Source organism: Pyxicephalus adspersus, chromosome 3 (assembly GCF_032062135.1).
Source record: "Pyxicephalus adspersus chromosome 3, UCB_Pads_2.0, whole genome shotgun sequence".
NCBI lineage: Eukaryota > Metazoa > Chordata > Amphibia > Anura > Pyxicephalidae > Pyxicephalus > Pyxicephalus adspersus.
In genome coordinates this window covers 55,863,775-55,891,699 of record NC_092860.1, presented here as the reverse complement: position 1 = coordinate 55,891,699, position 27,925 = coordinate 55,863,775, and the positions used below count along the sequence as shown (strand labels likewise).

The following is a 27,925-nucleotide window of genomic DNA, read 5'->3' as shown; positions in this document are numbered from 1 at the left end:
TGATTTTTTTGTGTATTTATACAATAGCACAGCGTAAATCAGTGCTATGTAATTACTCAAAAAGATTGTTGCTTATTTGGATTTCTGTATCTTACTCTCTGCTGTTTGCATTGACTTGTTACACAAAGGTCACTGTATGAAATCTTAGGAAGTCTTAGGATATAAGAAGCAAACTTTTACACAAATTGCAAAACTTTCCCACACACCTTCTGTAAATGCTAGCATCCTACATTAAGATTAATATATCTCCAACAGTATGAATAAGTGTAACACTATTCTATACGGTGAAAATACCCTTCAATCTGTATACTAAATAAAACATGTTTATCCTCACACACACACACAAAGGAGAACAACACAAACTGTGCTAAAAAAATAAAATAAATAAAAATCCAAAATAATGTCTATATGAATGTAAAAACCTGTCCATGTCTGACTTGCAGTGTCACATTCTTCTCCATAAGTGCAGTCCTTCCATAACCTTTTATTTATCACCACTCTTCTTCTACAGGTGCTTTGCTACTGAGTTTTAATAATAATAAAAAAAAAATCACTCCCTCACATGAACTTGTGCACACTGTTTGTATATTCCTCTGGACTTTGCTCACCAAGGCTCACTCTGGGTTCCCTGGTTCATACTTGTAAGCTTTGCCACTTAATAGTCTATAGATGAGGTGGCACATTTAGTTTTCTCTTCTTCAGTTTGTATTTTTCCAAATATTTGGAAAATATTGGAATATTTTTGAAAATATTTATGGTAATCCTAAAAAAAGCACTTTCCTGTACCTTTGTGTCTACAATTTTTTCTCCATCATATGTATGATGGAAACCATGATGTCATGACAGGCTTTAAATATATATCTTGGGAACTTTTGTTCAGTTGCTTTTAAAGCATTTGCTATGTTTTATCACTTCTCAGCCTTTAGGCTAAGATTAGGTGTAGTATCTGTTCTTATCAATCATTAGGAATGGGAAAGACATTGCTGTCCTTACTGGAGGTATGATAGTGGATCAGTACTGCCTATCAGGATGTGGGACCAGATGGATATGCTCTGTAAAGGGCAAGACACAGGCTTAACTCCTCAAGAAGAGATGGCAGGGAAGCCAGAGACTGCTGAGAAGGAGCTCCCAGACAGGCCCAAATCCACATGGTTCAGGATGAAGAACCAATGATCTCATTATGTGACTGGGAAGCACTGAAGCTGCAATGAATCATCTCCCGGTGGGTGGCATCTTGGGGCACCTGATATTTTTTGACCCACAATGGATTTGCTGGTTTTGGTATTTGTCCTTTTTATTTTTTTTTAAATGAAAGAATTAGTTTTTTTGATCTCTAGTTTTTGCTAGTCTGGCATATTGGGCATATTGGCTGATAACCTCAATAACTCGAAGGCTGGGATTGTACCTACTTTTTATCATTACGTTTTGACATAGAGGGTAAAGGATAATGGATTAAGTTCATAGCATTTGATGAGCATGAGTGGTCATATATATTGGTAACAAATACTACTGTTCCCTACATTGTTTGTCACTCAACATAATGTGGTGTAGCATTTTCCTGATGTTGCTACATACCTGGTGAAATGACAGAACATATTTTTTGTACCTTCTACCATTAAATTACCCTTTTAGTCATCACAGAAGAAAAAAGGGCCAGTGGAGTTGCACAGATAGCTGTAAATAATAAAACGATTATAGTCATGGACAGGCCAGGGTTGCCAACAAACAGGCAGCCTTATTACAAGGTGGGAGATGGGTGTAGAGTCAGAAATAGACTGAAATTGTCAACAGGTGTAGAACCAAGAAAACAAAGGTTGACACTAAATAATTAATTAATTAGGGTACCAGGAAACAGAAACACTAGGTCTGTTATAGGCAAACAGAAAACAAGTTGGAGTAGGTCACAGGAATGGCTGGAGATCACCCAGAACTAAACTGAGACTTTAAAAGGAAAGAGACTTAAAAAGTGCCAACTCTGATGCAGAATGAGCACATTAATGCACATCAAGCAGCCGAGTATGGTTTTCTAGGTAGCAGGAGCTCAGCAGATTATCTTGGGTAAAGGGTTATTCACAGAATCTGAAGAATCACCTGATTTTTATTATAAAACCCAGAAAGGGATGATAGACTTTGCTTCAGGCAGTAAGTAGTCAGTCAAGAACATGCAGTAGTTGGTAACTGGAGAACAGCAAGTGGGAACACAGCAGAAAGATTACAGGAGCAGGAAGGGTAGCTGGAAGACACAAGGTCACAGGAGGCTATGGGATCACAGAAGGAAAAAAGTCACAGATCAATGAACATGGGCACACAGAGGGTGGCATTGATCAGGCAAAGAATAGGGACAGTTGATGGGTGCAGAGTGGTAAACAAGTAAAAGATTGATATCTGGGAGTCATCAGTCAGTTACCTGGTTGTCCACCTATCAACCAATGTATAGCCAACATATGATTTGGTGATGTCATTACTGTGCTGCTAATTGTTGTTCTTGCTCTGATATAAGGAAAGTATGCCTTATTTCTGCCAAGATAGTTACCTCCACACAGTACAGAACAAAAGATTGTACGTCAGTAATGGGAAAAAGATATTGGTAACAAGTCTATTGGCTTTTTTCTGCTTTTTGAGCACAGCTTCCAGGGTTTAATTTCTCAATAAAGATTAGTTCTGTTACCTGTGTCCCTATATATGTGTAAAATTGTTACATAACTAATAAAGTAATGTAAATACAATAGGTTTGAATTTTTTTACATATATTCATTGCAGCATCATTAGGAGATGTCCCTTACTATTTTTTTAATAAATATACTATGCCTTTGATGGTATTTACTCGTCAATACTTCCTAACAAATTCGTAACTAAACACAGAATTCTTTATAACCGAAATTGAAATATCACTCACTGCTTCACGACTGCTAATTATTTATCAGAGCTTCATTACTGTAAAATGCAATCTTTCCCCCAAATTCAATCAGCATGTACCACACCCAATACGATTACACGGTAGTTTCCTAGCTGATTAAAACTGAATTCCAGGCAGATAAAAAAACACTAATTAATGCATTTATGCATTCATTAAAAGTCATTACATGTTTATTAAGGAGGTTGATGTGCCTTTGGCACTTTTCTTTACAGAGCAATTTGTAGAGAAAGAATGAGGATGAAAACTAGGGGTCCATCAGGCTCACTGTAATGCACATGTAGGTATGTGGGGTAGTGAGTACTTATTTGTAACCGCACTGTGCTGCTTCTCTTCCTCCGTTCCCTATGTTGTTGTTTTGCTGAAGATCCAGTCAGGGATGGGTTACCATAAATCCGGCTGAACAGAGTTACAAATCCTTTGGATGATAAATACATTCATTTATATTAGCTTCAATTGTGCGCTTGGAGTATAAAAAGTGTAAGAGATCAACATGAAAATTATAGACAGACATTGTAAATGCAAAGGCTACAAAATCATATCCAAGAAGCTTGATATTCTTTGACAACGGTTTCACAAATTATGATATAAGGTCTATAACTATTTTGAGCCTCTGTGGGCACAGCAGCAAGAGGAAAAGCCAAGTACAGCTTCCAAAGTCATACAAGCTGAACGTCAAGGTCCATCATTGTCACATCTGTAGCTTTTTGAGTAACAGCACAGTGTCATGGTACAAGTGGCTAGTGGATCCTTCGTGTAAATGGGGAACAGAGTCTAAGCCACAAACACTTGATGTAACTAGCTCCCCCCCCCCCACCGTGAAAGGGGCTATAGACTTTCGGAGGGAATGCCAAAGTTGTGGCCTAGAACAAGCTAGAACTGGTGACAGCCGACGAGTAAAACCAATACGATGCACAGGAATGTGATGTAAAAACTTAGGCTGATGTCACACCAAGTAGCAGTCCAGGACCCAGGACCCCAAGATCAGAGTCCAATGAGAACATGCAGTAGCCTGGAAATTGGATACAGAAAATTATTTCTTAGGCAACATTATATGGCCTGTCAATTCATTTTTTTGGGAGAATCTTGTAAGTGGGCATAGATCATGTGACAGGTACCGCCACCAGAGGAAGTGTTACAGCTGAGGCACCTCTGATAGATTATTCTACTCCACCTATAGAAAACTATAGTCTGTGGAGGCAAACGGATCATTTTAAGGAGTCACAACATGGGATCCTTGGAGAATCCTGGACAGAGCTAGTGCTGTCTAAAAATGGGTGCAGCGTAAATTGAAGTAATGATAGCACAGATTACCTAGTCCTGCGGAGAAGGAGATAGTTTAATCTTACAGGTGACAAAGTTAATTTGTGACAGAACAGAAAAAGGACCCATGTACCATGGAGCAAGCCTGGAAGAAGGCATTCACAAATGAATGTGACACGGGGTTAATTGAAAAAGACCCAGGAGGTCTCCATTATTAAAATATAACATCAAAAAGGCAGACTGCAATTTGCTATAATGCATAATGACAGGCCACAATCCCCTTTGCACAGATAGGACAAAACCAGAGCTCTGGAGCTTTCTGTCCACAGACTAAAAATTAAGCTTTCAATTAAAAGAACACCATACCTACTGCAAAACATGAAAGAGACTCTGTTGTATTTCTGGGCTGCAGGGCTCTGTCTGAAACTGTTATCTTGAGAGAAAAAAGAATGATACCAGCCTGGCACCCTATGGCAGCTTTATCAGGGGTCCAGTTCTTTAAATGAAATTCCATATTTTAGAGTATAACCTATTGCATACATTGTAAGTATGCACAGCATAACATATGCTTATAAATTTCAAGAACCTTCCGTGTGAAATAAAGACATTTAACTCGCGTTTGATTGTATTTTTTGTTGTCATTATAAACATTATTTTCATTATAAACATTATATGTCACTTTGCCATCTACAAACAATGCAGGGACAATTACTTTGACATCCTTCTTACTGGACTAAAATATGGAGAATGATCTCTGCCATACATACCGTAGTTGTTTCATGGAAGGAATGCTGTGGCTGTAGTTATACTTTAGCTGAGGTAGGGATATTTGCAGCAGCACAATGTGCTCAATGCCTACTTCTGTCTGGTTGCTGATTAACATGATAAGCAGCCTGTTCCACATGATAAGAACAAGCTGATTCACAGGCAGACACAACCTGAGGAAACATTTATAGAGTAATAAGCTTGGAAAAGCTATACATACAAATAGCCAATGTGATGCTGCTCCCAACAATAGTGCAGTAAACAGTAGCACTGTTTACCTTATCTACATTTGCATTGTAACATGTAACAGTGGAAACATAATATAGTTTGTTTTTATTTTATAACCCCATAGGTAATCTATTTGACTAGAAATAATAATAATAAAACCCAGCAATAGTATAGTCAATTTTAAAACTTCATACCGGGACATACAAGTACCAAAAGGTAAATCCCCTGCACCCATTTGAGTTGTGCACTCTGTGTATAGCTTGCTTTGTGCCGCCTTAATCGAATTTCTAAGGCAAAGAGGTCAAAGTGATAGTCGCCAGAGACCCCACCTGAAACAGAGCTATAAGATAAATGAGTATCATAATAAAATAAAAAATAACAAAACCAATTGTCTCTGCATTGTTCAGCTTTTGCACAAAGTTATTCCCCATAAAAAACCTTTTTAAGCTCCCAGATATCTTTCATATACCTGTATCATTCAACCCATATCATCTGGGTCCAGGTTGGACTAGACAGTAAATGAAGCATTATGCTGCTTGTCTGTTCATATGTGTCAGTTCAGAGTGTAAAAAAAAAGATTTTGAGGTATTTATGTAAATGTGGGCAGTTCACTACATATGTAAAACCAGTGCTGTACAATGGTTGTGCATTACAGCTCTACAGGACCATCCAGGACTATAGGGCCCATAGTCTATATTCCTGGTCAGCAGACAAAGTGCTATTGTTTATTCTAAACATTTATAAAATGGCCATCTGTGGGAAACAATGCCACTTTTACAATAACTGCTAGAATTACATGTTTTATTGGCACTTTTTGTAGTCATAATTTCCATATTCATAAAGTGTCCTGTACCCATCACCTCTGTCCTCCTTGGCTGCTGCACTTTGATCTAAGTCCTGTTCTCCTGTCTGTTTCATTTAGCCAATTAAGCAAGCCTGCTCCTCTCTCCTGTCATTTCATTTAATCATGCAATCCAGCTTACATGATTGGCTGAATGAATAGACAAAAGAGAGGACACATATCCTTCCTGTTATAGTAAAGACTACAGCCAACAAAATTGTCACCAAATAAACAGGCCTATGGCAAAAATCTTTTCATGACCTTTTTCCATAAGGGTTATGCAGGTGAGAGAGCTAAGGCGGTTAAAGTTGCAATCCAGGCAAATATAAGGGAAATCATTTTTGTTTTTCAAACAATGCAAGCAGTATAAGGAATTCACTTGGCATCTCTTGCAAAGCCCTGTACAAAACTCAGGCTAGAAGATAAAAAACAAAACAAAAACAAATCCGTGCCAATAATCCTAACACACTCTGCTGTGCTATCAAAGCCTAAACGTCATCCCTGTGCTGTGATTTTGAAAGGCACAGCAGAGCAAAGGGGGTGGTGGTGCAGCAATGAAACTGGTAACATGCGTATATACTGCTGTGGTATTACTCCCCACTATACATAGCAGCTCTTAGAAGAGCATTGAGTGTTCCTAAAGAAATACCAGCATTTATATGAAAAATAAAATAAATCTTTGACAAGTTGGACTTTAATGCGTGGGGGTGTATGTGTGTATATATATATATATATATATATATATATATATATATATATAATATATATATATATATATATATATATATATATATATATATAACCCAAAAGGTGCTGAAGATGTTTTTTGCATAGTTTATACAAAAGGACATTGTAAAAACAGGTGCAGGAAAGGTCAGTTGTAACTAAAAAGTCACCTTGAGGAAACATGTGCCTAGTCATCAGCTGTTGGTGACACATCCCGAAGGATGTTTTATTTGATGACAAAAGCTGAACAAAGCCACAAACACAGGCCTCAAATAGAATATTGAGCAACTGACAGTATAATTTAGAATTTACTGCATGAAAAACAACTGTATGAAACTCACAGTGAGTATGGGCGTGATATTGACATTAACTGTTATGAAAGATTTGAACTGGATGAGTTCCCACAGATTAGCTCTTTGACTGATCAGCGAGAGATTTGAATCAATATTTTCCTGTCAGCAGGCCCTATTAGCAGATAACCGGTAATAAATGAAAAAACAAAGGCTATGGCCTCACTCTTGTATGAAATAGCAATTTGGCTTCACATTTGTGATAATAAAAAGGAAATAGGTTAACAGAGGTAGACTTTGCAATCCATTCAAAAAACATCCAGCTTGGTATCTTTACACTTTATTGTTCAACTTTACTAGTGGTCATACACTTACTGATTTGTGATCAACCTGGGGTTAAGTGATCACAAAAAAGGGATTTTTCAGTAAAATCTAAAACGATGAAGCATATATGGTTGTTATATGGAATGTAATCTGTGAGAACTGATCTATTAATTAATCATTATCTTATTGATCTGTATCAAAACAGGTCCTCTAATATGCACAGATATTTGTTAAATCGAAATGACTGAAAAAAAATATGACCACAGACCATTGTTTTGTCAGAATTTAAAAAAAAAAATCGAAAGCTGAGTATATCAAATGGTTCTGCAGTTTACTTAAATATTCGATCATTTTAGTCACATTGAAAGATCAATTGATTGAGCATATAAATGTGTGGCCATCTTAATTCATTTTATGGGGTCAGCACTTAAATGTCATTATACCAACCAGGGCAGTTACGCTTGTATTGCAGAATCCCTCAACCCTCACCTACAAGTCTTATACTAAGAAGTTTTTGATCCGGGTCAATTTCATTCACAAAGCCACCAAGGTTGGCTAGCAATTTTTTTTATAAACTGCCCCTATGCTTTAACTAAATCAATGTAACATCCTTTTAAACAACCATTTGTCTGTTACAATATAATTACAATTCTGTTGAATCAGATCAGCTCTATTTTTATGTACAAAGATATATAATTCCACCTTCCAACAGCACATGTCTAGCAAGGATATTGCTAAACAATAGTATCTGTGATTTGGAGCTAGCATGGCGGGGTAATATATAGCATGTGACAGGAACTACACATAATGACAAGTAGCTGTTTTTAATTTACTTCTATGGGATAAAGTAAAAAAACTCTAAAACCTGACTAGATTAAAGCCTGCTGACACACAAAAAAAGCTAATCATTATATAAATACACAGTTCCACAGACTTAATAAGGTATATTTGTATATTTAAATGCATGTGTACATTAATGTCAAATTTTATTCCGTATACTGGGTTTTTTTTTGAGCTTCAGCAGTTGATTTCTGTGGGGAGATTGTGTAAACCTTAACCTAGTTCCTAATGTTTGATCACACCCAACCCCTCCTTTTATATTAGGTAGTTTTGTAGCATGAATGGATACAATTCAGCCCTTTTATGCTTAGACAGTTCCCCTACAAGATGGAAGTGTTAGTGCTTATATCAAAGAACAAACACATTTTTATACGATTTTAAAATACAGAAACAATTTTTTATGTCATGATTGTATCACTAAAATGAATGGAAAACAGTGACTGGCTTTGTTTAAAAAAAGACCATTTATTTTAAATCTAGCAAAAACACTTCCTCCACTTTGATTGCTATAAAAACCACAGGACACTTTCAGGTATACTTGTATTTTCTTTATTAAATATTTTTTAAAATAAAAGCAGAAAATTGCAAAAAACCCACCCACAATCCATTGTAAATCAAAACCACATAAATCACATCTGTGAACTAATCTACCCCAACCAAATAGTAAAACAGTATATGTGTCTACCTCAATAGTAAATTCATTACAACCCACTGTCAAAATAAAAATAAGTAATTCAGTGTAAGCAAATTCTCACACCCTCCCACAGCCCAATTTCAGCCCTGCACCGCAGCCTGAAACAGCAATGGTAATGATGGGTTAAGCAGCAGCAATTGCAGAGCACTCTGGTGCACCCAAGTGGCAGAAGCCTGTACTGCAAGTATTAAGACACTTCTAAAGCTCGACAAGCATTCCTGGCACTTCAAATTTAAAATCTCCCAACTCCCTCTTTATTCTAGCACTGCACACTTCGAGGTGACTGTTCGCTAACAAGGTCCCTTGCAGCTTGGCCACAGAAATAAAGACTGAAATATGTTCCGCGTCTGTTTATTGGGAGATGGTAGAAGATTGGCACCAGCAGGCAGATCTTGCTGGAAGTAGGAAAGGTCAAGACTCTTCATTGCCAGAGTCATCCTGGTCTTCATAGCAGCTGTCATCCTCATCCTCCATGTCATCATCCTCATAGTAGTCATCATATAAAAGATCAGATCCCTCATCTGGAGCTGGAGCCTTTGTTTTTACGCAATATTCAGCCAGTGTTGTTGGGACTTTGACACCATCCATCTCTGCATCTGCTTTGGTACTGAGAACTTGTTTTCTAATAATATAAACAAAAAGCGTAGATTAATTATTCTGAGTCTATTGTTAAAGAACACCTATACTATGGCTGCCACCAATAGAGAAGCTGCCTTAATTAAACCTTTCTGTTAATGTTAGTTGCCTGGCTCTCCACATGATCACTGACCCAGCATACTTCAAGAATATTAACCTCATTACTTGATTTTCTGTATCCTTACCCTGGGTCAGGGACAAATAAGGAACCCAAGCATGAGACAACCTAATTATGTACAACCGTGGTATAAACAAGCATTTAATGACATACCAAAGCCATTCGCAATGCATTGCAACTGTGCTAAAAACAGTTCACTCTGATCAGCCCTGGCTGTAACCACCAGTAGATGCTGATTAGCATCCTAAATGCACTGTGAGATCTAAGGCACTGCAGCCTCTGATTGCTAGTCAAGAGATTTAGAATGAAGATCGGGGATGTCATTACAATGCTGCCCACTGATGAGCATTGAGAAGGAGCAAAAAACCCTGAAAGCATGATGTGTGAGTAATGGGGAAAGATCAGCTGCAGGACCACAGGCAAGCCTGGTGGCTAGTCCTTAGCCTTACTTTTTTTCTGTGGCCCAAAGATTCTACAATACAGTCCTTTTTAACATGCCTCATCTTCTAGAATACCACAGAAGTCTTTTAATCAATGTAGTTTAATATGAAATCTGGAGCTTCTATCATTCCCCCTTAAATGTATTTAGTGGTCAGAACATCATGTTACACTGTGTGAAACTTAGGGGTGTGTGGAAAAAATGTGGGTCCCAGAATTTTGACTTTGCAGATGTAAGTAGTGTACGGACCATGATGGATTTACATAAAAGAAAGGTAGCTATTAGCATCTCTAGGTAATGAAATGTTACCTACTCATAGAGCGGAGACAGTTCCCGATAGTTAATCCCACCAACCATCATACTATTCTCACTAATTCACACTTCCTTGTTACTTCACTGCTGCAAGATGTTGCCCTGAATACATTTTGATGTTAGAACACACCATGGTGTACACAGGACCTAAACTTCTCTCCCACCCCTGCTTTCAGTTGTAAAGCCCCAAGGTGAAAACTTCTGGCTATGGAAGCTTCAACATAGTGTCAATGAAGATTCTCAGAAGCAACCTCCTATTAAATGTTATCAGTTTGTATGGATGTGAAAATAATCAGGTATTATTATGCTTATTGTTAAGAATCAAATAATCACCTTACCAGGAGTGCTATGGATTTTGCAGATGGTTCTAAATATAGTGTAAAGTGAGCACAATAGGCACATTTTTCCATGTCTATGTATACATTACATGAGACATATGCATTGCTCGCAGAAAGTGACCTTACCTGATGATATCTGTATACTCTCTATCACATCCCTTGCTTTCTTTCCATCTTCGATACATTACTGATGCATCCACATTAGCAGGAGAGAATGTATTTGGTTCATTCAGAAGAGAGATTACACTAAGAAGGATTGTTCTGTGAAAATGTTTTTACAATATCAAAATATGTTAATATCAATTTTATTATCTATGTATACCAAGAAAGAACAATATAAATTAGACTGATAAGAAATTGATCAGTTAAAAGGTGGCCTTAATCAGTTAGGTCACTGGGAGGGTAAAGCAGATCTGTGGTAGAATCTAAAAAAAAAAATTTACAATTAGTGTTGCCTTTTGAGCTGCTATTGGCCCAAACACTGTTCTGCCAGAACTGAACATTAGCAGACATTACACAGACACTGCGTGATCATCACCACCGTAATTATTAGAAAACAATGGGAGAAGTCTTCTTCTGACACCAAACAATAAGTACGCTCACACCAGATAAGCATTCTCATTGGATAGTGGCGTTGAGCCGGTCCCGCCTGCTGATGCCAAGTAGCCAATGAAAACTCACCACTGTTTTTTACCTTTGCAGCTTCCTGTAGTAATACCCTCTATGCACATTTAAGAGCTCCTAAATGTAGTTTATCTAACTTTGGTTAAATTTAATCTGAATATTAGCCTATGTTTGTCCAGACATATTAAAAAAACAAACAGAGGCTTGTTCAGTCAATACTACTTACCAAACAGGCACACTTATTTGTTTGAAAAATGTTATTTGTAGACTGATGTCTTTGATTTTGAGTAGGTTTATAGACTTAAACAAAATTATTACACTTTTAGGGATTTCACACCTTTCTGGGCACATTTGTATTACTCCATAGCTTCTAAAACACAGATCAGTTAAACTCACTACAGCGAAAGAGACAACAGAAACAAGTATATGAATGAATTAAGCTTACCGCACATTTTGAGTAGGGTTCCATCGTTCAGAAGGAAGTTCTCCACTCTGTGGGTCATCTACTGGAGGATGCAATATGGAAATACACACATCTCCATTCTGTTAAGAAAACTGAATATATTTAACAGAAATTCTGCTGCAGTTGAGTTCTCTGATCAACAGCCTTTTGGATAAAAGCCATCAAAGTGTAATGCCTACCACCCCACTGTCAGGATCACTTTTGCAGTCTTCTGCAGCATTAGTAATGTACACAGTACTCCCCCCCCCCCCCCCCATGCACAAAGGGAAGATGGGCATTTATAGCCACAGTCTAGACTTGTATTTCCCAACCAAGGTTCCTCCTTCCTCCAATGACTGCTAGGGGTTCCTTGACCAATTTGTACCTTTCAGGTCAGTTGAAGTGACACCAATGATCTTTTTGGCTATCTGAAAGGGTGACATTCATCTAGTGACCACTACACTAATGCACTGTGCGTTGTGAATAAAGTAATTATAGTAGGGGATTTCTAAGAAGTGAAAGTTTTCAAGGGTTCTCATATGTTAAAAAGGTTGGTCTGAAATTAAAACTGTCCTTTTTTTACAGAGAGGAGTTGGAAGCAGATCAAGGTGATGATCTTGGGAGTTATACGTTCTTGAGCAAGTGGCATGCTTTCATTGATAAAGCATTAGCAGCCCCTGAAATGGATGCAATTTATTTGAAATGTCAACATTCCACATAGTATATAACTAAGAATGTACTGATTTGCAATAACTATGCAAATAATGTGAAGAGGGTTCTTTTAATGCTGGAATGACTCTACTTGAGTATGTTTTTATGTCTATTACTTTTATGTTGGTTTATGTATTTTATGTCTACGTTTTCCTTTCTCTTTTTGTTGAGCTGCTGATACTATTAATATTATTAATGTTCAGTTATTCAAATACTGTAATTTTATGCAAAATTTAAAAATAAAAATATTTGTTCAAAAAGGTTGGACCCCTTAGGGCCACCCCAGCCTCCATCAAAGAAACAAAGAGGGGAAAAAAATGAAAGTATATTTTTTTTTAACATATTTCTTATCTTTTATTAGAAAAGCTTTTTTTAATAAACCATAGAGTATTCTAAATCAATGTGCCACATCCCCTTTTATCCTAAACTTGAACCACTATTACAAAAATGTTTGGATATAGGGATTTTTTTGGTGCTTTATCCTTAATCAAACTAACGCACATAATAAATTCTTATTAGATTTTATTTAACAAATACTTAAAAGCATGGACATGTCAAAAAATTGCATTTGTGCGATCAATGTTTCAATTATTTGCTATACAATAGCTTCCTACAAACCTTTAAGTCCTAGATGACTTATGTCAATAAAGGTCTCGCTGTTCTTGATGCTTTTCCCCTACTTGGCTTCATCAGAACAACACATTTAAAGGAGCTTCATATCTCTTTCCAAACAAGCATAAATAATTCATATTATGTACAATCATCATATTATTTAACAATGTGTTGATATACTTACTTTTATTCAAAAAATCTATTCAAAACCTTTTTTCACCAATGGTTAAATCTTTCTATGATCATGCATTAAAATGCCAATACATCAGTAAAGCGCTCTGCAAGAGATAACAGGAATACCTTCCTCACTATCTTTCCTGCACCCTTGCTATACACTGAAATGTGTTTTGAGCAAAGGGAGGAAGAAAGAGTTTAAAATATATATTCTTAATTAACTTCTTACAGGGTGTGATGTTTCTTCTCTGTATTTCTGAATAATCTCAACACTACAATTCCTAAAAAAACATTTACTTACAAGGATACCAAATACGCAGGTCAACATACCATTTTCATCAGATATAATTTTATGTGGGCTTTGTAGTATTTTTGATGCGGATTTCAAATCTGTATTCAATTTCTCTCTAGCATATCTAGTTTTTTTGATGGCGCTAACTATATATCGTGCAAAATTCTTTTATAACAGCCTTAACATATTACAGCATTTACCAACAGTTTTCTTTTTTTAAGGTTAGAGACCGCACTAACTGCGATTGATTTCATTTTTCATCATGCCTTGAAATTGCCTTAATGATCCAGACAGTTTCTGTTACGTGTGGTTCATTCACAACGAAAGCACAACGCCGCCAAATTACCACAGAACTTAAAAAGATATACAAATTATATTTCGGCTGTCCACTCGGTGACCAGGATAAATCTTGGTCACCACATTTCATCTGTACCAGTTGTTCCAACAAACTGCGTGACTGACTAAATCAGGGTAAAGCAGCAATGCCATTTGCAATCCCGATGGTGTGAAGAGAAACACAAGACCATCGAATCGACTGCTATTTTTGCCACATCACAAAAGTGGATTCTGAGGTAAACCTAAGCACAAAATTGTATGTCCCAGCCTCGATTTTGCAATTAGGCCTGTTCTCCATGATGATTAATTGCCAGTTCTAGTACTGCCACATGATAGACTTGCTTCTGTAGAAGGTGATGAGGAACATGCTGGAGTTGCAGCCAGTTACAACCCCGAATTATCTGATCCTGACTACTTGGCCGATGAAGATTCATACCAGAGACCTTTACACAAGCGGAGCTGAATGATCTCGTTCGTGATGTAAATCTCTCCAAAGATAATGCAGAACTTCTTGCTTCAAGGCTTAAACAGAAGCACCTCAGAAAATGAAATCATAACTTGACAACGTTCTTCACTAGTGATGTCTAATTGTGCTGTCATAATATAAATGCACTCTAACACTTTTTCTCAAGAGCATGTTCCATCTGAATGACGTATCTTCATTGATTGCTCTCAAAGAAGATTGAAAGCAGTCTATAATACTAATTGCAAACCAATTTTACCGATTGCCCATTCCGTTAACCTAAAGGGGTCATATGACAACATGAAGTTACTACTTGAAGGAATCCAGTATAAAACACACCAGTGGAACATCTTTGAGGATCTAAAGGTCATTGGCTTACTGATAGGAATGCAAGGAGGATTCACAAAATATTGCTGTTTCCTATGCCTGTGGGACAGCCGATCTACAGGAGATCATGATGTCAAGCGTGATGTCAAGAGGCTACCAAGAAATACCTATAAGCCCGGAACAAGCAATGTCAAGTTTCTGCCTCTAGTTGATCCGCATAAAATATTTCTGCCACCTCTCCATATCAAGTTAGGCTTGATGAAGAACCTTGTAAAGGCCATGGGTAAATCAAACGCCATGGGTTTTCAGTACCTTGTTGAGAAGTAATAAGCATAGGCATACCAACATAAGCACTGCAAAAAAGAAGGAAGGGATATTTATAAGGGCCACAGATCAAGTCTGTTTTGCAGGGTGATGTTTTCAAACAATCTCTCCCAACAGCTGAGCTAGAAGCTTGGTATGCATTCAAGTGGTTGTGTGAAAATTTCCTGGGCAACCATAAGTCTCCTGCATACAAGGAAGGAGTTCAGATTCTGCTTGATTCATACCAGAAACTGGGTTGTCGCATGTCATTAAAAATACATTTCTTGCACTCGCATCTAGAATTCTTCCTGGAAAATCTTGGTATGGTGAGCGACGAACAACGAGAACGTTTTCACCAGGACATTCAGTTAATGAAGCACCGCTACCAAGGTTCCTGGAATGAAAGTATGATGGCAGACTACTTCTGGATGCTGTACCGCCACAATCCAAAGAGTACACAAGAAAATCATACTGTAACCATTTCTAAAGAAACACTGGTACCTGACTGACACTGTTCAGTAGATCCATACCACAGTGTGCCTTATTTTACTTCACACTGAAGATGTATTAACATTCAATTAAATGGTGCATATGTTTTAGTACAAAATACATGCACGTACAATGTTAACTATAATAGTACTCATAACTCAGGAACTGTACGTGTTAGGGAAAAACTGAAAACAGATCTGAAATCTGCTCAAAAAACTTATTTGGAATAGTTTGCTGTGGTTTCTGATTATCAAAACTATTTTTTTGCTGACCTGTGATATTTTTCCACATTTTAAAAACAAAGTACTTAAACATTGATAACTCATTATTTGTAAACATATCACCTCTATGCCATAACCAAAAAACTCATTTAAAAAAAAGTATTTAAATATCTCTGGATAAAGAGAAACAGATCATAAGGATTATAAAAATCAAGATAAAGAATTACAACAGAGCTTATTGATAAGGGGGTATAGCAATAGAATAATAAAAAGGACAAATCGAAAAGTTAAGATAGGAACAGCATATTATTTGGCAAAAAAAAATCTGAACAAAAAATCTACAAATGAGAATTATTGTGCAATACTCAAGGAACAATAAAGAAATTAGAGATATTTGCCAAAAATATACCATTTAATAATTCTCAAATTAAGAATTTTTGGGGGGGAAACACCATTACTTTTTTACCATAGCGCTCCATCGATAAAAGATAAATTTATTAGTAGTTATTTTGAGACAAAGAAAGATAATTACCCAAAAGGAAAAAGGCACCTATCCTTGTGGCAAATGCACCGAGTGTAAGTGGATTTATCAAACAGGAGAACCTGGTTTTAATATACCAGAAGGAGTGGAGTTGAATTGCTGCTGGGACAAAATATAGTTTTACAATAGATGAACTAAGATTTTTAATCCTAGAATCTGTAGGGAACAACTTGAGAGGTGGCGATAGTGACAACATTCTATTACAAAAAGAAAGCAAATGGATTTTTAATCTAAAAGCAACAATTTATCCAGAATTGAAGGAAATTACCAAATTTGAGGGCATTTTTATAGAGAAAAAATGTTTTGTTTTTTTTTGACAATATGACTGAACCATATATTGTGATATATATATTTATTTCAAGTTTTTTGTATATATGGGATCATTAAGAAATGTATAAAGGTTACCAATGCCATTATCAATTATAAATTGTAAAAGAAGCGCAAAAGTATTGTTACAAATTAATTACATTTAGGTGGCATTTATTGATGTTTTTTTAATTGGTGTGTCCACTAAGATTACGGGTAATGGTAACAGACATAATTAATATTATGGGGTGGTGGTGGAGAGGGAAGGTGTCAACTTTTCCCATGGAGAATGTACTCAACCAAAATGAAAATCCTGTGCACTCCATGGGGTTTTGAATGGAAGCTAATACTCAGGATATAATGTGTAGAATTAATTGGAACACAAGTACAAGTGATATGGGTTAGATTAGGAAGTATTAGCACCTGCACTGAAAGGTGGTTCCATAGATCACATGGAGCGTCAGGGAAGTAGGAAGAGAGAAGCATGTGGCAGAATGTAAAAAAAAAAAAAAAATCTCTGATTGGGGTAAGTGGGAGTTTCTAAGAATTAATGATTTTATTGATACTGGAGGTAAATGTAGGTGAAAATATGATTGGAAGCATAAAACTTTAAGTATCTCATTTCTGTGAAAATTTTGACAATGAGAGTTTTGTTGGAATTCTGGTACATTAAGTATGGTTACTGGTTAAATATATAGGAGAGGAAGGTTTTTATTCATTGATATGAAAAATATAATAAATTAATCAAGCATCACATTTAATAACTTAACAGAATAACATTTTTTTTAATTAGCTATTGTTTGGAGGGTAATACAAGCTTAATGTTGAATATTGTGTAATTTAAAAAGAAGGGCAACTGAAGAATTATATTTTAGTTACAAGCAGCACAAAATTAGAATGTAATAAAGATGGGATAACTTTTTATATTTTTAGAATTTTACCTAATATGCATGGATCAATATGGGAGTCATTGAGGGATTTAAAAAGATAAGCTTAAAGCTGGGTAGGAAAGGTATAAAATTATGCATATGGATAAGGGGAACTTGTGTTCCATGGTTAGGAATGGGAATAGGATATATTTTTTTAATATAGGCTTAATTGGATGTTAAATATGTTTTATAATTATGGCTATCAATATTATGGTTATCAATATTTTTTTTCTTAATATGTAATATTTTTTTTAGGAATTGTAGTGTTGAGATTAATCAGAACGAATGAGAAGAAACATCACACCCTTTGAGTAGCTAATAATATAATAATATATATTATATATATATATATATATATATATATATATAAATATATAGTTTAAACTCTCGCGTGCCCCCTTAGCTCAAAACACATTTCGATGTATAGAAAGGGTGCAGGAAAGATAACCTACCTCACTATCTCTTATAAAGTTCTTTACTGATGCATTGGCATTTTAATGCATGATCATAGAAAGATTTACCCATTGGTGAAAAAAGTAAGTATATGGTCCATGATCACATTGTAATGATGACTGTACATATTATGTAATATATTTGTTTAGAAAGAGATATGAGGGTCATTTAAATGTGTTCTGATAAAGCCAAGCAGCTGAAACATGTAAAGAACAGAAAGACCTATATTGACACAGATCAACTAGGACTTTGTAGGAAGCTATTGTATAGCAAATAATTGAAACATTGATTGTACAAATGCAACTGTTTGACATGTCATGTTCATACTTTTATGTATTTGTTAATAAATTATTATTGGATTTTATTTATGTACATTAGAATGATTTAAGGATAAGGTACCAAAAAAGTCCTCATATACAAACATTGTTGTATTTGTGGTTCAAGTTTTATTAGAAAAGTCCAAGGGAGAGCACCCTTGTTGTTATTTTGTAAAAACTAAAGGAAGCTAAAGCCAAGTTTTTGTAGCCATAAGTTTGATTTGACATCATACATCACTGGCCATCTGAGTACAACTAAGACAAGTGCAAACATAATCAGGAGTCAATGGGCTCTGTGTTTAAATGTACAAGCACCCTACCAGTGTGTAGCAATTATGTCAACTGTGCAGGAAAAAAAATTGCAATTTTCAATGTTCACTTTTTAAATCCACCTCACAGGAAAACTATATTTACCTCATAGATGTTTGGGTGCCACATTTTTGTAATGAACCGGAATGTTGGTGGAGCGTATGGATAATCTATTGGGAATTTCAGGTGAGCCTAGAACATAAAAAAAATAAACAAAATATTTTAAGACATAATAAAAGTACACAAATACTTATTAATGGAAAGACCAACCAGAATCTGGAACTGGAATTTAGATTACAATGTATTCCAAGATGAACAGTCACGAGGTACAAGTGACCTCTGTCAATTAAAAATTGGTGTTATCTTCAGCTTAAACCCCAGTCAGGTTTTTATTGATGTCTGTGCCCCACAGTGGAGATTCTCCCTCTACATGTCCTAGCGACAAGTTGCGACCTGAAAGTGATGGTTTCTAATAAGGAAATTTCTCTTCAACAGAGCAATGTTCAGCAGGGTTACAAGTATTTATATTCTTCTTTTGCAGTGGGGGGACTTTGTGACTAACTGAGTCTCTTTGTGAAGAAATGTAAAATATTTTTGTATTATAAAACAACAAAGTTTTCACTTTTTTTATCCTTTGTTACATAGGAGCTTTGCTGATCTTGTGCAGGGCTCCCCGTTACTTGTGCGGCACATCATTCTTCCGGGTGGGTTTCCTGGTGATAGAAAAGTGGAATGTGTCTGGGCAAAGCAATAACTTTCTTGGGGGGGAGATCCTGTGAGGAGGTGACAATGGAGAACTATTGGGAGACTATTGCTTTATAAAAGGAAAGGCCTGCAAAATGATCTGCATGGCAGGATCACCAGCTTTGAGTTTAATGTCTAGGTTTACATATACTTCTACCATCTTTTTATTTTATCCAAACCTTAAAAAGCCAGATCTATTGCAGCATGCTAGCTGATGATGACAAAAGGAAATCTTTCCATGAGGACTCTTTTCTTTGTCTAAAAGTGCATTTCTCTTACTTTGGAGAGACTTTCACTCACCTCCTGTTGTGTCAGAGCAGGATGTGAATAGAAATCTACCCAAGGGGTCAAATATAGTTGAAAAAAAGAATAACCTGACCGAGAACACTTCTGTATCCTATCCCCAATACAAACTGATACACTTTACTTGTCCCTAAGCATCACTTTCCCATCCCCCACCTGACTCTGCTAGGCCCAGTCCCCTGCAGACCCCACAGCAGACCCCCCGGACTCATCCTACTCTCCTCCTCACCTTGAAATACCCCCCTTCGTAGAAGGTGCTGGGGGGCCCAAATATTGCCACCTCCCAGTTGTACAGATCCCCCTCATCCACCAGGTTGACCCGGAACCCCTCCACTGGCTCCTCCTGTAGCCCCTTCAGCTCTAAGAGGAGCGCCTTCTGGGAGCTGGGCACCGGCATCAATTGCCGGGCCATGGCGCCTGTGCTCCGGATGCTGTGCCCGGGCTCCCGCCGTCCACTGCTCACCGCAGCCTGCCAGTGACTGTCGTGTTTACAGGGAGGAGAGGTGACAGAGGGCTCCTCAGGAAGGGACAGCTCTAAAAGCGACTCGCTCTATAACTACCCGGCGTGATAATAAAGAAAGGGGAGGCGAGGACTACAACTCCCAGCAGCCCCAGGGGCGGAGCTGTGACGCCTCTGCACGGCGCGGCTATTGTGTCATGTGGAAGGGGGGTGATGGGAGTACAGGGAAGCCGGGCTGTAGTGGGGGAGGGGAGGACATGTTGCCCTCAGATGGGGTAGTATTGTCCTTTCCTGTCCGCTACAGACTGATGCTGGGCACAAAAACTATACCAGTCACCCATATCTTAGCGGGCACTAATACAGGGAATATACACTAACCTACTAAAATAATGAAATACCAAATAAAGTGAATTGAATACCATTAAACAAGGGCTGGGATATATTGGGCAGCAAGTGAACTACCAGTTCTAAAATGGTGGAAGCATGGAAAACAGAAATCTGTCAGGGTCAGAGCCACTCGGACAAATGCCATTACGATGATTGGAGTGTAATGTCACAAATAGCTGCTCTTATGGGGCTTCCTTGGTATAGAATGGCTAATGCCTGCCAAAAGTGGTCCAAGGAATGCCAACAGGGTCACAGGCACCCAAGGCTGAGGATACGGAGGGGACATGGAGATATTCTGTGTGATGTACAACACATGAGCTTCTGTAGCACACATTACACAACTGACCATGAAAAGTGTCTGAACACACAATGTATTACACAGTACAGTGTACATGGCAATGTTAGAACTGAACCATCAATCAATGGAAGACGGTGACCGGATCTGATGAAACTAAGTTTGTAGATCACGTAGGCCAGGGGTGTCAAACTCAAATACACAGAGGGCCAAAATTAAAAACTTAGACAAAGTTGCGGGCCAAACTTGTTTATTAAAAAAATTGAAGTTTTCCTTCTCTTTAGATAAACCCTTCTCATATGGAAACAAGGGGGTTTTTCTTAACATTCAATCTGGAACAAGCTTAAAATAGAGAAATAGCACCGCTACTACAATATCCCGCATCTATAAAACAGTCCAATGCGGGGCCTAATGTTATGAGTGGCTGGAACTCCTTCTTCCCTGAAATAGCAGTGCTACTACAATTTCCTGCATCTATAAAACAGTTCAGTGTGGGGCCACGCATAGGCAAAGAGGCCGCTGGTTTATGGTCTACGAGTGATGCCGGGAATTGTAGTAGTGCCGCTATTTCAATGCAGAGGCAGGTTAGCTGCAATTCATATTTAGAATTCCTTTGGGGTCCAAAAAATTTCCTTTGGGGGGCAAATTTGGCCCTCAGGCCAGAGTTTCACACCCCTAATGTAGATGGATAGAAGTAGGAGTGTGTTGTTTACTAGTGGAAGAGATTGATGTCTCCTGCTTACATTTAGTATCAAATACCAAAAGGCCCGTTCATGAGTCCGTTCCCCATCAGATCAGAGATGTTTTGGTGTCCATAAAACTATTTTGCATGTAAATGTTTTTAGCACTCTGTTGGTACATTGCTCATTCACACCTGATTCCCTCATTTCCATCAACACTCATTTTCCCTTGCATTTTACTGTATATCAAAATGCCCATTGTCACCTGATGTGACATTACCTTCATGCTTGGGCTAGAAATTGCCTGTTAGACTTGAATTCTTTAACATTGTATTAACACAAGTCACATGCTCCCCCAAACCCAAAGGCAACAGGTAAAGAGCAGTATGGGGGTTGGTGAAAAAGTATCAGTGGGTTGTAGGATGGTTTTCACAGACATCTTTACATTGGCTTAAAAGTAAATGTGTCAATTGGCTCCACTTATAAATAAGAACCTAATATTCCCTCAAACCTTCCCATGGTGGGAATCAATTACAGCCATTGAAACTGATAAACCAGGAGTCTAATTTTTTATTTGATGGTTCTACAAGGTTTAGCACCCAAAAATTAAAATTTACTTTTGATGCTTAATATTAAACTAAAAACCGTAAAACGTTCCACTCTTCTATGTTTGCAACCTACATGAGTTTCCAGACCAATGCCAAGATCTTCACAGTCTTTATTCAAGTTCACCATCTTTCAAGAATCTTGATGGGCTGATTTGACTAATCTTTTCTGCGATAACAATTTCAGATTAGCTCAAGCTAACATACAGATATGCAGTTCTAACATAACTGAACCTTAACCTTACCATTAATCTCAGCAGAAATGTAGAAATAACATAGACAAGTCTGAAGAAGCAATAATACATGTTGAAAACACAAAACAATTATAAAATCTACAGATGTGTGCTTGTGCAGTCCTCAGTGCCCTGCCACTCTGCCAAGTGAAGGCCTTTGCTGTTATGTCCTTTTGTAATGTAGAGCCCACACTTTAAAACATGCCTTGTGCAAACATAATCACCTAATCTTAACAACAAAGTATATTATCTGTTAAACGGGCATCAATGCTGTGCCAGCTTCGGTGAATTGATTTCCCCCCATAAGGTATACTCGTTACGTCCACCAACATTTTTGCAAATCTTTGACTTCTTTCTTCGCCTTCTTCATTAAGCTTCACCATTGTAATTCAGCTAAGTTCCAGGGCCAATAACATGATAAAAAAGCACATGCTCCATTAGAGGCCACTAAGTACTTAACAGTGGGGTAGGGAGATGTTAAACTAACAAAATGTACATCAACCTAACAAGCATAAAGTCTGAATTCTTGTCAAATAGGAATAGATTTCTGACTAAACTGTGGTTGATGAATTGTATACACAAAATACCCCTTTACTTGAGATGTGACATTGTATGTGGAATAATAATAACTGAACAATAAGGTATTGAGGCATATTTGAAAATATTTTATTTCATTCATTATTACTACAGCAGTAGTAAAATTCTGCATCATGCATATTAAATAAATAGACATCAGTAGTATAGGGAGATGCAAGTCCCCTCCAACCTCTTGTACCTCAGGGGTATATTACACAATGCTTACTGCTATCATCAGAAGGGGGGGGGGGCAGTCATTGATATATTTCAAAAAGAGTCTCCTCACACAGGTGAGATCTTTCTACTGAGAAGAATGTGACAGACATAAACAGACTGCCATTTACCTATATGATGAACAAAGGTTTCCACATAATGCAAGCCAATACAAGTTACAAAATGAAGATGGTCTGCTTAAGACCTATTACTGAAGTAGCGCCTTCCACTACAACAGACCTACCATCTTGTGGTTCTACAGGGAACATCTGGAATTACTGGTCCTGAGAAATCTGAGCTGTGCTGAGGGGAGCTACGTATTGGTAATAAACACCGGGACCCAAGCAGACAAGGCATCTTTAAGTAAACAGGAGATCCACCTGTGTCCCCATAGGGGAGATTTGTATGGTATTGCTGTTCATTTCCCTATTGCACTTTAATATCTGTCAAACCAAACAGGAATGGAGGAGAAACCTTACAACAAAAGACAAAGATAGAAATTACTTAGAAATAAATTAATAAAATTGAAGTAGTTCTAAACGATCTCAATTCTATCAAAATTGAATAAAAATTTTGGTTAGAATTCTATTTGAAACATATAATGAAACAGGCTATAACAACACATTTTGATTTCATGCATACACAAGTGAAGGGCTGAACAGGAAATGATACAGGGGCAGAAAAGACAAAGCAAGCCAACATTTTCATAGCTGGAAATAGGACAATGTCTACACAATCTGTCCTGTTGGTATCAATATATTTACTATTGTATTACACTGTTTGCTGGAGGGTGCAATGTAGAAAATCACAAAAGTTGTGTTTTTTAAGAAGTCCTTTGAAGCCATTCAATGCATTGGTTTGACTTTATCAAGAAAAAGGGAACATGCTTCCTTTAAAAATTCATTGCGGCTCATAGGGACGCCTGTTTTTTTACCTAAAAGTGCACGGTCCATGGCAACGGCCAAACAATCAGGTCCTAGTTTTGAACCAGCTTCCAAATAACTAGCAGGGACTGATAGGTCACTAGCAACCAATGCTTCTTTTAAAGTGTCCAGTACTGTCTGGCAAACCCTTTGGTCTGACTGGCTATCCTCATCTAGAATGTTGAACAAAGTATCCGCTTTAGATCTGAACTCCATCATCACAAAGCAAGTGACTACTCCGTAACGGAAGACGTCAAATGGCACAGCTTCATGGTCTCGGCACTGTATCTTTTTTAGTAGAGCAGAGGAAATCTCTTTAGGTAGATCACCTTCATGGCATATCTTGGTCAACAAGTCAGTGTAGAGCTTGCCATTCAGACCTGGCTTTTTTTTCTTTCCTCCAGCGCTGAGGCAGTCATAAGCAACGGTCAGATTGTTGTTAAAAGCAGTCCTGATCATAAAAACATGTATTAGAAAAAACAAGTCATTTTAAATCCTAAAGCCCACATCAAGTATTTATTGAATTACCTTCACCTCCTATAAACAAAAAATATTTAAAAAAAATTACAAGCAATACCCCCAGGCCCCAAGCCCTGCTCCATGCACCCTCCTCTATAGTTCAGGGCTGGTCCTATTCTGGGTTTAATGACAAGCCATATGATGGCCAAGGCTGCATAAACATACTTGAGTGAATCCTGCATTGGCCTCTTCTCACCCACCACTCTTCTGAAGCAGATCTTGTTCCCATCAAAAGTTAGCCATGCCTCCCTCTTGATCAAAGCTGCCCTCCTGACTTAATCCACTCCAAGCCCTCTTCCATGCCTCCTCCTCCATAGTTGTTCTGGTCCACTTCTAGGTTAAATGACAGCTTGTGTAGTGACCTAGGCTGCATATACATATAGGACCCTAGCAAATCCTGCATCCACTGTCCTCTTATCACCCACCGCTCTTCTAAAGATGGTCTCACTTCTATAAAGCTGTGTACACACTTGCAATAATTATCGTTGGAAATGAACAATTAACGACCGTTTGTTAACAAAAAAACTTTGATGGTGGAATGGTGGATATTCATTAGTCGTTCTTTTTCTAATGTTAATTATTGCAAGTGCGTACCTAGCTTTAGTCAGCTGTGTGTTGTTATTCCTTAAAGCCACCTTCCTGATTTCTTGCACAAATTAAGATCTGGTGCCATTGTGACCGAGCAACATATCACAGGATATCATTGGGATGGAAACTACATCTGACCGGGATGTGTGATGTAGATATTCCAGGAGGAGAGAGGTACATGTCATCCTTACCTTGGCAAGATATAAGGAAGTTAGAGGCACGTTACCAAAAAAAAAAAAAATAAAGTAATTGTATTTGATATTTACATTTACATTTAAAAATGTAAATTTACATTTACATTTACATTTAAAAAAAAAATGATGTGAAAAAACAAGCGGACCTATCATCACATCTTTAACTTTATGTAAGTGGGTAGCTAGGCCTTTATGTAATAGGAAAAAAGTTTTGTTTTTAATTTTTTAAAAATGTTTTGGCATTTCCACCCTTCCATCTTTACTGCCATGATGACTGATGGGAGAACCGGCAGCCTCCTGGGACATTTGCACACATCTTTCAGGAGTTCGTGGGCTGCTCCTTCTGGCCATGGCGGAGATTGGGAATGCTTCATCAGGGGCTTTCCTGGAATGCTAAAAAAGTGCCAATCTTACGCATGCATAGTGCGAGACGAGGAGACGTGAGAAAGAACTCTGATGGCCACGCTCATGGTTCAGGCCAATGTCAGAAAGAGGAGAACCGGGATGGTGTGGGACATACTGGACCTAGTTGGTGAAGGGATTAAGGGCTTTTATCAAGGATGTGCAGGATCACTTTACCCAGACAATGAAAATGCTGACTGTCTAATATTTCCTGATTCATGCTAACACAGGCAGAGCCCCCGTCCCCTCTGCCATAAAGCACATTGCCGCATCCCACCCCATATCACATTTTGTCACTGATAACATCACACCTTTGCGAGTGATGGGCCAGCTTGAGGTACCACAGGGCGCGGCCTAATCGCAGTTGTCCTGGTAGCTGCGGACACAGATCAGCAGCCGCAGCTCCACCTGCAGGGCCCGGGCCGAGCCTCCCGAAGTAATCTGCCAGAAAAGCCACGGGATCCTCCGGCCTGGTTTCTACTAATTTGAGGACAGCTTCCCTCATCATAGTCCGCACTCCAGCCTGAACCAAGAAATCCGCTCCGCTGGTCTGTCGCTGGGGAGGCCGGGGTACCGGGGAGCTACCTGCAGCACGTCTCCTGTCAGCCATAGCGATGCCCGTGTGAAGCCAGTCAGGCGCCATCTTTGCTGAGGGCAACGGTATTACATTGTATAGCTAGGCAACGACGCCATATTTGGTAATGGAAACTCTGGTGGCCATGGCAACTGAGGACGCCATATGAACAAGCATACACTCCTTAAAATTGAAGCAACAATCATCCTCAAAATTATTCTAATGTAATAAAAAATATTCTAATCCAATAAAAACTGTAAATAAATGACATTTTGGGAAATGTGCGAGAAAAATTAATAAACCTAATTTCCAAAGCACCAGAATACATAATTATTATACATGTATGCCCTGCTATTAAGGATAGAAATGTGTAAGTGTAAAAATATTTCTGTATTTCTTTAAAAAATATACAGATATTTAATTCTGATACCACTTGCAATCTATCAAAATAAATAAAAATATTTCTGTATTTCACAAGATGCCTTGGACACTAATTACTAATATACACATGTTGTTCAGGTAATAAGGCAATGAGTACATTTTACAGAGCCTATTAGGGTCTTGGGAAGCTTCTTCATTATACATAGGAATATTAATATGCTTTTTTTGCATTGTATGCATTACAACAAGGCGGTCCGCTGTAATGAATTAACAGACAGCAATATTTTTCTGGGGGAGAAAAAAGAACAGCATGGATGATGGGGCATGGGTAGGCATCTGGAGAGGATAGAAAGAGGACACTTTTCTTCTGATGCCCTTCTGGAGAAAACAGTTATGTGAGCTCTGGGGTTCCCCCTTTCACCTGGAGGAATGTGTGACTATTTCACATTCAGAGACTAGCTAGAACAGAAACAAGTTGGAGGAGTAAACTGATATTAATGCTGTGTTATGTGGAACATGGTCTTGGATTTACATATGTGGTGCATATATTTTAGAAGAAAAGTATTCAAACAACCAATTATTTCACCAACAAGCCGGGGTGTGCAACCCATTCTCTTTCATTATGGTTAGGAAGAATTGTGTGAAGTGATTCAGAGCTATGTCTACCTAACTTTGTTCATGGAGACATTAAGAAAAGTGGCAGAAGCCTGGGAGAGATCTGAACTTTAGGATGATTATAAAAAGGGTGGTCATGTGTCCTCAGAGGGACTTCCTAAAACTAAACTGTTGAAGCTATTTAAGTAAAAAATAGTTGACCCAGTGACCCATTCTCCCTGAAGATCTCATAAGTGAAACCTTGAAGACTAGTTCCATGCAGCAATCAGTTCATCTTCTAAGCACTATGTGTATGGAAGAATATACCTCATTGGAAGCATTGTGTTTGGCTGATTGTAACCTGTTAAGGTTGCCCTGGATAATGGATAATACCGATTTCAATCAAAAATGTTGTATGGCAGCTATATGATGAGTACATTATCATTGCTTCGCCATGGGCATTAAAAGAGAAATGCCTGCATCAAAAGAACTTAGAGAAGGGGATCATGACTAGGTTAGTTCACCTGGTAATGCCAGTGATGTGAGGGGCATCACCGGTCTGTCCCCTAGGGGCTTTTAATGGCTGCTATATGCCTAAGTGTTTGCCCCAAACTGGTGAATTCAAGACCAGAGTTATTGAGCTTTTAGGAGAACTGGACCAGGGACTGACTTTCACT

The 27,925-nt window shown here is 37.9% G+C and overlaps 2 protein-coding genes and 1 non-coding gene across 3 annotated transcripts; 1 reads left to right on the top strand and 2 right to left on the bottom strand.

The window, feature by feature from the left end:
• The first annotated feature begins 907 nt into the window (after nucleotides 1–907).
• On the top strand, nucleotides 908–1,084 carry LOC140327863 (U2 spliceosomal RNA). Its single transcript, XR_011920154.1, has one exon. It is a non-coding gene; the product is annotated as a U2 spliceosomal RNA (small nuclear RNA).
• Nucleotides 1,085–9,152: 8,068 nt separating this feature from the next.
• On the bottom strand, nucleotides 9,153–20,179 carry CDC34 (cell division cycle 34, ubiquitin conjugating enzyme). The gene is made up of 5 exons (XM_072404760.1): nucleotides 19,854–20,179; nucleotides 18,683–18,769; nucleotides 11,798–11,895; nucleotides 10,855–10,989; nucleotides 9,153–9,507 (listed from the first exon to the last, which is right to left on the bottom strand). Exons 1-5 carry the CDS (start codon nucleotides 20,034–20,036, stop codon nucleotides 9,297–9,299), a joined length of 714 nt encoding a protein of 237 aa, XP_072260861.1. The 5' UTR covers nucleotides 20,037–20,179; the 3' UTR covers nucleotides 9,153–9,296.
• Nucleotides 20,180–23,769: 3,590 nt separating this feature from the next.
• Nucleotides 23,770–26,342, bottom strand: TPGS1 (tubulin polyglutamylase complex subunit 1). Its single transcript, XM_072404759.1, has 2 exons — nucleotides 26,011–26,342; nucleotides 23,770–24,447 (listed from the first exon to the last, which is right to left on the bottom strand). The coding sequence occupies exons 1-2, from the start codon at nucleotides 26,340–26,342 to the stop codon at nucleotides 23,919–23,921; spliced, it is 861 nt and encodes a 286-aa protein (XP_072260860.1). The 3' UTR covers nucleotides 23,770–23,918.
• Nucleotides 26,343–27,925: the final 1,583 nt, after the last annotated feature.

Coding starts and splice junctions, on each gene's coding strand:
- CDC34 (XM_072404760.1), bottom strand. CDS start 20,036: ATGGCCCGGCAATTGATGCCGGTGCCCAGCTCCCAGAAGGCGCTCCTC. Junction 10,990..11,797: donor AACCCTACTCAAAATGTGCG/GTAAGCTTAATT, acceptor ACATTTTCACAG/AACAATCCTTCTTAGTGTAA. Junction 9,508..10,854: donor GAGTATACAGATATCATCAG/GTAAGGTCACTT, acceptor TTATATTATTAG/AAAACAAGTTCTCAGTACCA.
- TPGS1 (XM_072404759.1), bottom strand. CDS start 26,342: ATGGCGCCTGACTGGCTTCACACGGGCATCGCTATGGCTGACAGGAGA. Junction 24,448..26,010: donor CTGGCCCATCACTCGCAAAG/GTGTGATGTTAT, acceptor TTTTATGATCAG/GACTGCTTTTAACAACAATC.